General features: G+C 46.5%; 1 protein-coding gene across 1 annotated transcript; it reads right to left on the reverse strand.

Moving 5' to 3' along the window:
• Positions 1-21: 21 nt before the first annotated feature.
• Positions 22-11211, reverse strand: cped1 (cadherin-like and PC-esterase domain containing 1). The gene is made up of 21 exons (XM_037462598.2): positions 10542-11211; positions 9527-9692; positions 8155-8249; positions 7999-8083; positions 7707-7791; positions 7487-7634; positions 6454-6584; positions 6231-6303; positions 5831-5992; positions 5596-5700; positions 5369-5472; positions 5167-5240; positions 4879-5065; positions 4584-4752; positions 2427-2526; positions 2169-2305; positions 1694-1914; positions 1515-1616; positions 1327-1414; positions 1107-1253; positions 22-506 (listed from the first exon to the last, which is right to left on the reverse strand). Exons 1-21 carry the CDS (start codon positions 10770-10772, stop codon positions 294-296), a joined length of 2823 nt encoding a protein of 940 aa, XP_037318495.2. The 5' UTR covers positions 10773-11211; the 3' UTR covers positions 22-293.
• Positions 11212-11327: the final 116 nt, after the last annotated feature.

The raw sequence follows: 11327 nt of genomic DNA on the forward strand, positions 1-11327 counted from the left end.
ATATATATATATATATATAACACAGACAGGAGGACCTATTAGTCATTCAATGTGAGATATTATTATTATTATGGTTACCGACTTCACCGTGTGGGGGAGGGTGTTTTTATCATCTCATCTTGGAACTTTGAATCTGGGTACGTACACACGTACACACACACACACACACACACACACACACACACACACACACACATACACACACACACACACACGTACACACACACACACACACACAAACACATACACACACACACACACACACACACACACACAACCACACACACAGGAGTTCAGCCTCTGGTTTGGGGACACAGGCGGCTCAGCAGGATCTCAGAGTACACCTGGTTCACTGGTCCCCTCACGTGATAGGACAACACTTTAGGCCACACCCTCTGGACAGTGTCCGGCTCATCTGATTGGTTGCTGAGTTCAGGTCTTGTTCCGGTGGATCTAGTCGTAGACGTTGGGTCGTCTAAGAGCCTGGAGGGCCAGAACTTCACCACCTGTGGCAGCAGAAGAGTCTTAACAAGGTTCATCAGCCCTCTGATTGGTCAAGGACATTTACAGTCAACTCATTGGATGTTTGTCTGACTGGCTGTAAAGAATTTGCATATGTTTATTAATTAAAATAAAGGGTGAGGTGTAAAGTGTCCCCGTGCTACAGGAACAAAAATAATCATGCTGTTGTGTGTTTGAATGCATTTAAATACATTCTGTTTTACTAGAGCTGATCAATTTCAATTCTAATTATAATACATTAAATAAACGATAACTTTGATAAATTATAATAAGTTGTAATACATTTCATACATTCAATTCCAAACACATGCCATAATAATGAGTTTTGCAGTTGTGTTTTGTTTTCGGTGTTACTTTTTGACGACTTATAAAACAGTGTATGTGAAATAATTGAATAGTCAATAATTAAAACTAGTAATAAACGGGTTCTTTGTTTTGTTTTAATCAAGTTGTTCAACTTTATTGGGTCACAAGAAGGAAGAGAAGAGGACCCAGAACTGCTCTGAGATTACTTCATGTTATCATCAGTCAGCTAAATGACATGTAATATAATATATATATATATATATATACATCCGTATCACCTCATGAAAGTGGCAGGCGCACCGACCCTGCATAAACTCCTTGTATCGACCCATTGTGATGCCGAACGTGTCGATTGCCTCGTAACCATGATGCATTGCGGTAGCGATGACGTTCTGGTTCTCCCTGTAGAGGTCCTGGACCTCTCTCTGAAATAACAGGTTCGAGTGAAGACAGAAGCTATTTGATTCCCCCAAAGTACAGAGGAGGTCAGGAACCTACCAGATTGAGGGAGCGGATCCCGTCCACAGGTAGATGGAAGCCCATCCCCAAGGACTTCACCAACACCAGGACATCTCCAAGAGACTCGCTGAGAAGCGGTTGTCATAGAAACCACACCGGTAATCTGCAGTACTGGACCACCACTGACCAGTCATCACAATAACAGGATACAGGTTGTATCGGCTCACCTGTTTAGCACCTCTCTGACCGTCTTTAGGTGATCAGTGCTGAGCCACTGGACTCCTCCCACCACCAGGACGGTCCGGTTGGAGTTCACTAGAGGTCTTGACCTTTCAGGGAGTAAATCCATCAGCACAAGAACTTCTCATTTTCCTCTGATACCTACTCCACATGTGTCTTCTCTCACCGGCCGATCAGCTGCAGCAAAGCTTGTCTGAAGGTAGGCCTCTGATTCTTCTCCAACCAGAACTGAGGGTAGTATGAGTAGCTGACCAGGGTCTGGTCCCTGTTCAGGTTCCTGTAGACCAGCGTGTCGTGGGCTTTCCCCCAGTCCTCCAGACTGGAGTTCAACCGTTCCATCAGGAAGTACATCATCCCTCGATTGGTCGAGTCACCAATGAACAACACCTGAGGAGAGATAGGGAGTTCAGCCTTTGGACGAGGTGTTGGAATACATGCTGGATCAGGTGCTGGACCAGCTGTTATAAAAAGTCTTGAACCAGATGTACGACCACATATCTGACCACATGTTGGAGTTGTTAGATCAGGAGTTGGACCAGGTGATGGACTACATGTTAGAACAGTTGACCTGTTCTTGGATTTCTTGTTGGAGCAGAAGTCCAGAAGACCAGATCGCGGACTCAGTCTGTGTTGTGCCTCACCTTCCTGTCCGTCAGACAGTCCTGAAGCAGGCGCCGATCCACCAACGGGTAATAACAGCTGTCTGGTTGCCAAGCAACCTCCCTCCAATCACACGTTCTGTTGTCAGAACAGCTGAGACACGGAACCACCCACCTACCTGAGACAGACAGGTGAGACGGAGATTGAGACAGGTGAGGCAGACAGGTGAGACATCCACTGTAACAAAACATGAGAAAGTGTCATTGTGTATTCATAGGTGACAGGAAGTGACATCAGACCTGGTTCATGTCCAGAGCTGCAGGTCTGAAGTGGACTCTGAGTCTTGATGAGAGGCTGGAGACCACAAGATCGACCAGGCTGAACCAGCAGACCACAGTCCTGAAGGAGTACAAAGACTGTTTATACCATCTTCTTCACATTGTATATATATATATACACACAGTGGCAGTCAAAAGTTTTGACTTGTCTGTATATACAGACATGAACAAGTGTCTATATATACACATGTATACACATACATACCTTCATACATATATCTGTATATGTATACATATGTGTATACCAGTTCCAGTTAAATGAAGCCGATATCTTTGTTTTAATATCTTTATCTTTGATCTCATGATCTTTTCTTCTTCTATTTATTCTGATTCTTCTGCTCTCTCTTAAATCAAAGCGTTCTTCTTCTCTTGTGCCACAGATCTCTGGCCAGCGTCCTCGTCTTCTGGTCAGAAGTCAGAGGTCAAATAAACCGGGGCACTTCAACTCGGGGCCCCGTGGGAGCCGCCAGGTCTGGACTCAACTTCAGAGGGCCGCCATCACACACACACACACACACACCCAGACACACAAAAACAAACACACACACACACTCACACAAACACATACACTCTCACACCAAGGTGTCACATTCCTTACGGCGGCGTCTCAGTTCTCAACAAAGTGAGAGAAGAAAACTTAACAGGGATTTTCTTGTTCGTACCTGAGCTCGGAGTCGGAAAGCTGGTCTGAGACCAGTAACGCTGAGCCCCCGCGGCACAACACAGGACACCAAACACACCAAGCTAACCAGGACCTATCGAGCAGGACCTAGAGACCAAAAGACCATTACCTACAAACGAAGAAACCAAGACCTACGACTTCTACGACTTCAAGAGACCCAAGTACCTATTGACTGAGACCAACAGACCAAGAGTCCAAGAGACCCAAAGACCGAGAGACTAAGACGTAGCGACGAGACCCAGAGACCAAGACCTAAAGTTCAAGACCTTGAGACCAAGAGACAAAGATCAAGAGACCAAGACCTAAATTCCCAGATAAAGACAAACCAAGACAAAGACCAAAACCCAGAGACCAGGGCCTGGAGACAAAGGGCTCAATAAATGAATTCTGAAGAAACAAATAATCCAGAATGCAGTATTTTTGATGTAGTGACTTCAGCTTGTTCTTAGATAAGAATTTTTGAGTTTTATTCTTTTACAGTATCAATTAAGAATTGTATATTAAAAATCAGTCAAAAATGAAATAAACTAAGTAATTTCTAATTACAAACTTTTAATAAACGTATTTAATCAAAAAAACATTGCTGGTTTTATTATTGTCATTATTACTTTTTACGTTTTTATGTCGAAGTGACAAACAAAGTTTTTACATTTTCATTCATGACTAACTAGTTCAGATCTGGAATTCATTGTCTATAACTCTAACTAATAATAATAACAATAATAATGACTTACTCTTAAAAAAGATTTAGGGCAACCAAATTATGGAATTACTTTTCCCACCTATGAGTAGAATCTTTTCAAAAGGTTCTTAAGGGTACCACCTGGTGGTTCAACTGCAACAATGTAGAAGAAGATGTCTGTCCTCTTACGACACAACAAGTCTTCAGACCTTCAGACCAGTGTTTCTCAACTGGCCACTAGGAAAATTAAAATAAAAAATAAAAAAATTCATCTTGTGATTTTATTTTGAAGGGACTCTCTCGAATGCAGCGGAGTGTCGTTTTTTTTCCCGGCTCGTCCGTCCATGTTTTCAGTAAACGCGGCAATTAGAACGCGAAAGCACCCCCCCCGCCCCCTCGACACCGCTAGCGCAACCTCCCCCCCCCCACCCCGTTGACTGATCGATTTGGGTCGCGGCTTGTCATTAAAGGGTGATGGTGGGTCCCGGAGCCAGACCAGTTGAGAACTACTGCTTCAGACTATACCTTGACTAAACACACTAACAAAGTGTTGCACTTGAACTGTACTTATAATGGCTCTTATCTATAGCAAGTTGTAAATCGGCTTATTTGATGAAATTGCTCTTTCTGAGTTTGTTGAAATGCTCAGAAAATACTTATTGTAAGTTGCTTTGGATAATGTAATGTAATAAAGACTGACTGACCTGACTGTGACATCACAGTCCAGCAGCCAATAGCAGACCAGATGACCCACCTGCAGGAAGCCACATGTCACATGCTCCCCGAACATTGGCAGACTGGGTCGGCTCTCCCGGTACACGTGGACAGTGTAGATTTTCATGACAACGGGCTCCAGCCCGCTGTCGTCCGTCACCAGGATGCTGATCCTGCTGTTACCTAGGCCAACTGGGTAGTTTGCCATCCTGAAGACGGGAAAGAAATGATGACCTTTGACCTCCAGAAAGTGAGACCAGGTGGTCGATAGAAGATTGGAGACAGCACGTTTTCCTCTATGCTCTGCGCTGTGAGGTTAAAGGTTAGGGACTCACCTGGGGCCTCGGTGCTCGTCCAGGTGGACCTGGCATGCTGAGCTGACGGGCTGCGGGCGGATTCGAACCGTCACCGTGTCAAATGTTACCTTGGAGCGATACTCCTTCACCCAGGGGCTGAAGGGCGGAGTCAGGGTGAGGGGGGGGGCAGTGTAGATCTGCCTTAGGAGGGGGTCCAAACAGGGTCCTGAGACAAACAGAGACACCGTGGTCTGTTTATAGACTGCAGAGCATTATGGGAACTGAAGTTCTTCTTCAACCTGTTGACACTTCACTTCAGCCTCTCACCTCCACGGTCGAACCCTTTCTGAGAAGGAGATACAGCTGGCTCCTGATTGGTCCGTTCTTCTGTGTGATCGGTTCTAGAGGAAACATCATCACCACCATCATCATGATCATCATCTGGTCATCATTAACACCACCACCACCACCATTGCTATCATCATCAACCCCACCACCATCATCATCATTAACAGACTGATCTCCTCACTTGTAGCTCTGGTTCCTCTGAAGTTCATAGAATTGATTGATTTGGATCAGTAGATCTGAGACGCTGGAAGGACCAGTGGAGGAGGATGAGGAGCTGGGATACATCTACAAAAGATTGAATAAACAGCAGACCAGCCATAAAGCCTCATGTTCCACCTTGACTTAAGGAGACTCATAATTTATACAGACAACAATACAATATAATTACATATATATGCAAATCATTACCAGCTGAAAAGCCGAATGCGTCCTCATCTGTCGATGGAACTGAAGCAGAAAAAGAAACTCATCCTCTGACAAACAGACACCATGTGTCCCTCTGCAGTCACCGTACTAGAGAGAGACGGGGAGACAAGGGGACACAGATATAGACAGGGAGAGAGGGGAGAGTTTGGTTGACTCAAACTGAGAATTTATGAAAAAGCAGAGTCATAATTAAATCAACTAATAAAAGCTGTCTCACCGCCTGTGTGCCCGTCTCTGGGGACAGGTGTGTCTCTGGGGACAGGTGTGTCTCTGCGGACAGGTGCAGGAAGCGCAGCGTCTCCTCCAGAATCAGGTCTCTGGTAATCTGCCCCTCAAAGGAGTCTCGGCTCAGAGAAGAAAATGTTAGGTCAGTCTCCACCTGAAGAAGAAAAACATGTGTGAACCAGTGCTGCCACCTGGTGGACGTCAACCTTAAGTCACCTGAAGTAGAACTGATCACAAGTCTGGGCCCTTTGGAAATATGCAAATATTTGCTTAAATTAAGTTCTTTTTGGTTTTAGGAGGAAGGAAAGGAAAAACATGGCTGAAAACCAGGGAAGCGAAAGGAGAAGTGAGAAAGAAATAATTGAAGGAGGTAGGAAAGAAGAGACTCTCACCTGGGTTACAACCGGAGTGATGGAGCCCCTGAAGAGCAGGGTGAAGGTCAGCAGCTGGTAACACAACACACACCTGCAAGACAGCCTCAAAAATCAATAGTCCGTCAATCAATAAACCCACTTCTCTCTGTTCCAGGTTCTATATGACGTGGTGTCCTGTGATTGGATGGAGAGCTCAGGTAAACATCTTGATGATGACAACATGAGTTTATTGGTTTCATACCTGCTGTGAGTCTGTTGCTTCTGATTGGTTGACAGCGCGGCCAGCAGCACATCACCTATCACCTTCTTTACCTGCCCCAAAGCATGATGGGATACGGTGGGTCCCAGCTGCTGCCGCAGGAAGTTCCTGAGCTGAGATCAGCAGAGAGAAAATTCAATTAGAGGTTTTTGCCGGAAAACAAGTCTACAAGTAAATCAATTAATATGACGAATTAAAACAGAAACTAAATTAAATCAAATGAATTAAAAGGAACAAAATGTATAAACAGAAAAGTACAAATATGATATAAGATAAAACCAGTTAGGAATTTTAGTTGTTTTAGGTGTGGTATTGATGGCAGGATACCGAGGCGTGGTGCAGTTTGGGGTGTTTCGGATCTCATCTTTGGTCTGTGACAGCTCTCACCACCGTGTGTGAAGCGGTGGGGAGGAGAATCAGCACCTCTAAAGGCCATGGTTCTCAGCAGGAAACCGATGGATTGCCGAATCTGGGTAGGGAATGTCTCCTTTCCCCGACTAAAAGAGTTCAAGTACCTCTGTGTCTTGTTCACGACTGAGGGGAAGATGAAGGGTGAATAGTGAGCAGGGGGCCGATATTTCACTCGCTTTACCGCAACGAAAAGAGAGCTAAGCCGGAAGGCAAAGCTACCTGTCAAATTTCATTTGAAGGATGGGTCATGACCGAAGGAACTACGTCACAGGTACAAGCGGCCGTAAATTGGTTGCCTCAGAGATATGGTAAGGAACTCAGACATCCGTGAGGAGCTCGGAGTAGAGCCGCTGCTCCTTTGCGTTGAAAGGACCCAGTTGAGCTGGTTTGGTCTGGTAAGGATGCCCCCTGGACGCCTCCCTAGCTGGGAAGAGGCCCCGGGGAAGACCCAGGACTAGGTGGAGGGATTACTTCTCCATACTGACCCCCCAGTCAGAGCTAGTAGAGGTGGCTTTGTGAGTTTAGGGTACCCTCCTGGAGCTGGGACCTGGCCCCAGATAAGCGCTTGAAGATGAGATAAGATCAGATGAAAAAGGTGCTTCACCTTTGTGGGCCGTCCCTGCTGCTCCTGATTGGTTGTGACCACGCTGACATCATGCAGGAAGGAAGTCAGCGGCCTCACCGACGTCACCAGGACGTAAACATTCACGATGGCAACCAGAGGAGGAGGCGGAGCTCCGTCAGGTGAGGGTCTGCCGGAGAGCAGAAGAAACGGTGAACAGGTGATCCCATGAAAGCTCACCTTATGGAGACAATGTTCTCACCTATCGGCTCTCAAAACTGCCTGGGGGGCCTGCAGCTTCTGGTTGGTCGATCCACAAGCATGTGGCATCATGGGTAATTCAGAACCTGAGACAGCGGAGAAGAAACATGTATGAGTCTTTGAACCCCTTCAAAAAAAAACTTTACGTAAAAGCAATTTACACATAAAAGTTGAATGGCAGGGGGATTTTACTTTGAAAATGGCAATTACTTGTCTAATTAGTGGAGTATGGATTACATCACTGTGTTAACTCCTGGAGAGGTAAAATGTAAACTGTTTCCTGCGTGACTCACCTGTCAGGTTTAATTGGGTGTAGAAGTGACACAATCCTTCACCTACATCAGAGAAAGCCTGTATCACCCTGGGCAACAAATTTACCTGAGCACATGGAGACACAGGTGAGTCCAAAACAGTAAACCAGATGACTCTGATGGGCAGGTGAGTCTCACCCTCTGATGATGCTGCAGGTGAGAGAAGGAGATTCTCCTCAGACAGCTTCTCTCTGAACTACTGAGACACAGTAACAGGCTCCACCCCCTCACACCTGTAACCACAGAGACACAAAGAGGAAGTGAACTGTGTGGACTGGACTCCATTCAAACATTTTAGGAACGACTAAAACTTGAGACTTCAAACTTGATCAATTCAAATATTTTAAACTGTGCTTTAAAAAGGAAAAAAACCTCATAGGGCTTTACTCAGAGACGAGGCGAGAGAGACAGACAGACAGACAGGTAGACAAGGATGGAGAGAGAGACAGACAGGTAGACAAGGATGGAGAGAGAGACAGACAGGTAGACAAGGATGGAGAGACAGACAGACAGGTAGATAGGGATAGAGAGAGAGACAGACAGAGAGACACAGAGAGGTATAGACAGAAAGAGAGAGACGGATACAAGAAGCTGCCTGTCAAAACAATAATATGAACAAATATGGACCCCAAGAAAGGAAGTGAATAAAGAGGAAGCCTTCTGCTCTGAGTTTACGAAAATAATTCCACAGAGTTGATCTCTGCAAAGAAGTTCCTTCAACACAGACGCAATGGAGCAGGGGTCCGTTAGTGATGGACTGAACCATGTGACCCCATGGGGTCCGTTAGTGATGGACTGAACCATGTGACCCCATGGGTTCCGTTAGTGATGGACTGAACCATGTGACCCCATGGGGTCCGTTAGTGATGGACTGAACCATGTGACCCCATGGGGTCCGTTAGTGATGGACTGAACCATGTGACCCCATGGGGTCCGTTAGTGATGGACTGAACCATGTGACCACAGGGGGTCCATCAGTGACAAGCAGCTGTTCACTATGATTAATGGAGGTTCTAAAAGTCCCTTGGTCTCTTTCTTCTTCCTCTTCTTCACCTGCTGGTAGAGACATCAGGTCCCGCCCCCTGTGTTTACTCAGCTGTCGATCCTCAGTCTCACCTGTTGGTTACACTGTGACCGGCTCCTGAACCGGGTCCGTGCACTCGTCCCAAATAAAATGCCCTGAAATCCGAAGGCATTGAAAAATAACTGACGTGAAGTCAGACATCTTTCTGCTGACTTCATATAGCAAACAGGAAGTGACAGAAACAGACCCTTCCTGTCAGATCTGTAGGCTACTTGTAGTTCACAGACCCTCGAAGCTCCGCCCTCCCTGCTGCTCACAGCCTGCTCTTTATTGGTTCCAGAATAACAGAGTTGGGTCAGTCTAAGGGTTTGTTTACATTGTGTTGGTGGGACAGGAAGTCTCCACCCAGCAGTAAAACACACTGTTTCTCACACACACACACACACACACACACACACACACACACACACACACACACGTTGTTACCGTGGTTGGTTCGCAGGAAGCTGCTGGTCTCTGCGTATCTGGAGAGCTGGACCTCGTAGTCCATCTCCTGCAGGACCCGCTGGTACAGCTGTACCTCCGGGTCGGACCCCAGCTGACGACCCATCAGAACCACGGCCCGACGCCCCTTCTGAGACCAGAACCGGACCTGGGGGGCAAAACCAGTAGAATCCGTGTGGATTAGCCTAGTTTAGCACAAAGAATGGAGGCAGAGGGAACAGTGTGTGTGTGTGTGTGTGTGTGTGAGAACAGTGTGTTTTACTGCTGGGTGGAGACTTCCTGTGTGTAACTTCAAATGAACACAAAATAAACTACAAACATAGTATCAAAGTACACAAATACTAGTACATAAATAGTATTAAAGTACCCTCACACCCAACTATTCAAGTACACACACTAAAGTATTCAAGTACACACATAGTGAATACTGATAGTTGACACTGAAGCTGAACTTTCTGACCAGAAAGAAACACCAACGAGCTCTCATGACCTGAGCCTCACGTCACATGACCTGAGTGAGTCTTTACTCTTCATGAAACTAAAATAAACCAGACGTGTTTGTGTGTGTGTGTGTGTGTGTGTGTGTGTCATTAACACTGGGGTCTGACTAGGTTATCTGTCAGGAACTAGATCCTCGGCTCATTAATATTATATTTTTATCAGACAGCCTGAACTGAATGGTTCCTGCAGCTGTCAATCAGGTTAAAATAAGACCCGGGCCACTGATCCCATGTTCCAAAAATAGTGAACAATGAGATCAAAGTTCACCAAACTGCAGCTTTAACACTAAGTAAGAAAGTCAATAAAGAAATAAAGTCAATGAAAAGGCAAGTAGGTAAATAAATAAATAGGTTACCTAAATAAGTAAATAAATGAGTCAGCATAGTAAGAAAAAAATGTATCAATCATTTTGTATATAAATAAGTAAGTAAATCAATAAATATCAAAGTAAATAAAGTAGTATGAGTAGAACACCTGAGCTGCAGGTAGCACTCACCTGCGTCTCTCCGCGCAGAGCCTCCAGAGAGGAGACCCACCTCTGCGTCTCCTCCATCGCAACCTCCTGCCGAGGCCTCCCCTGGTTCTGGAGGTCGGCGGCGGGCCGCGGTCCGGACCGGAGCCGGTTTCGGGCCCCCATGAGGGTCTCGAGGAGGAGACACACCGACAAACCGAGCAGCAGCAGCAGCGGACCGGAGCAGCACCGGCGGACCATGAGGAGGCGCCGCATCACCTCCTCATCACCTCCTCATCACCTTCATCACGGGCAAACATCAGCGGGACTCTTCTGGTGCCGGTCTGATCTGAGCCCAACTCGGAGAAGTGTCGACTCGTGTCCGAACAGTCCCAAAAACACTGATCCGCAACCAGTCACGTGTTCAAGCGGTCGAATTCGGACCCTCCTCCGGTCCCGTGCTCCGTGAGGTCCAGCGGGGTTCACGGCGGTATAGCTCGCGGTTTCTTTTGTCTTTTGTGACGTCAGCTGATGAAGACCAAAAGTTAAACTGGACGCGTGAGGAGGAATCAGCAGCACGAAGAACTGGACCAGAACAGCCCGAACCCTCTAGAAAGGGAGGGGAGGCGCGTGAGGTTAAAAACAGTCCACGAGGAAGCATCTGGTTCCGATTAGAGAGCAGGAGGAGGAGACAATTCAGTCTGCTTGCTCTGCTCCAAACACAGAACCAGGTCTGGTTGGCTTCAGGCTGGACAGACGAGAGGGACCCCCACCCCCCCCCCCCCCCCCCCCAACATACTCCCCCCTTTACTGCTAAAACACCAGGCTGAG

This window comes from Pungitius pungitius, chromosome 2, assembly GCF_949316345.1.
Source record: "Pungitius pungitius chromosome 2, fPunPun2.1, whole genome shotgun sequence".
In the NCBI taxonomy this organism is placed as follows: domain Eukaryota; kingdom Metazoa; phylum Chordata; class Actinopteri; order Perciformes; family Gasterosteidae; genus Pungitius; species Pungitius pungitius.

Coding starts and splice junctions, on each gene's coding strand:
- cped1 (XM_037462598.2), bottom strand. CDS start 10,772: ATGCGGCGCCTCCTCATGGTCCGCCGGTGCTGCTCCGGTCCGCTGCTG. Junction 5,993..6,230: donor TCACTCCGGTTGTAACCCAG/GTGAGAGTCTCT, acceptor TTTCTTCTTCAG/GTGGAGACTGACCTAACATT. Junction 2,306..2,426: donor CAGCTCTGGACATGAACCAG/GTCTGATGTCAC, acceptor TGTCTGTCTCAG/GTAGGTGGGTGGTTCCGTGT.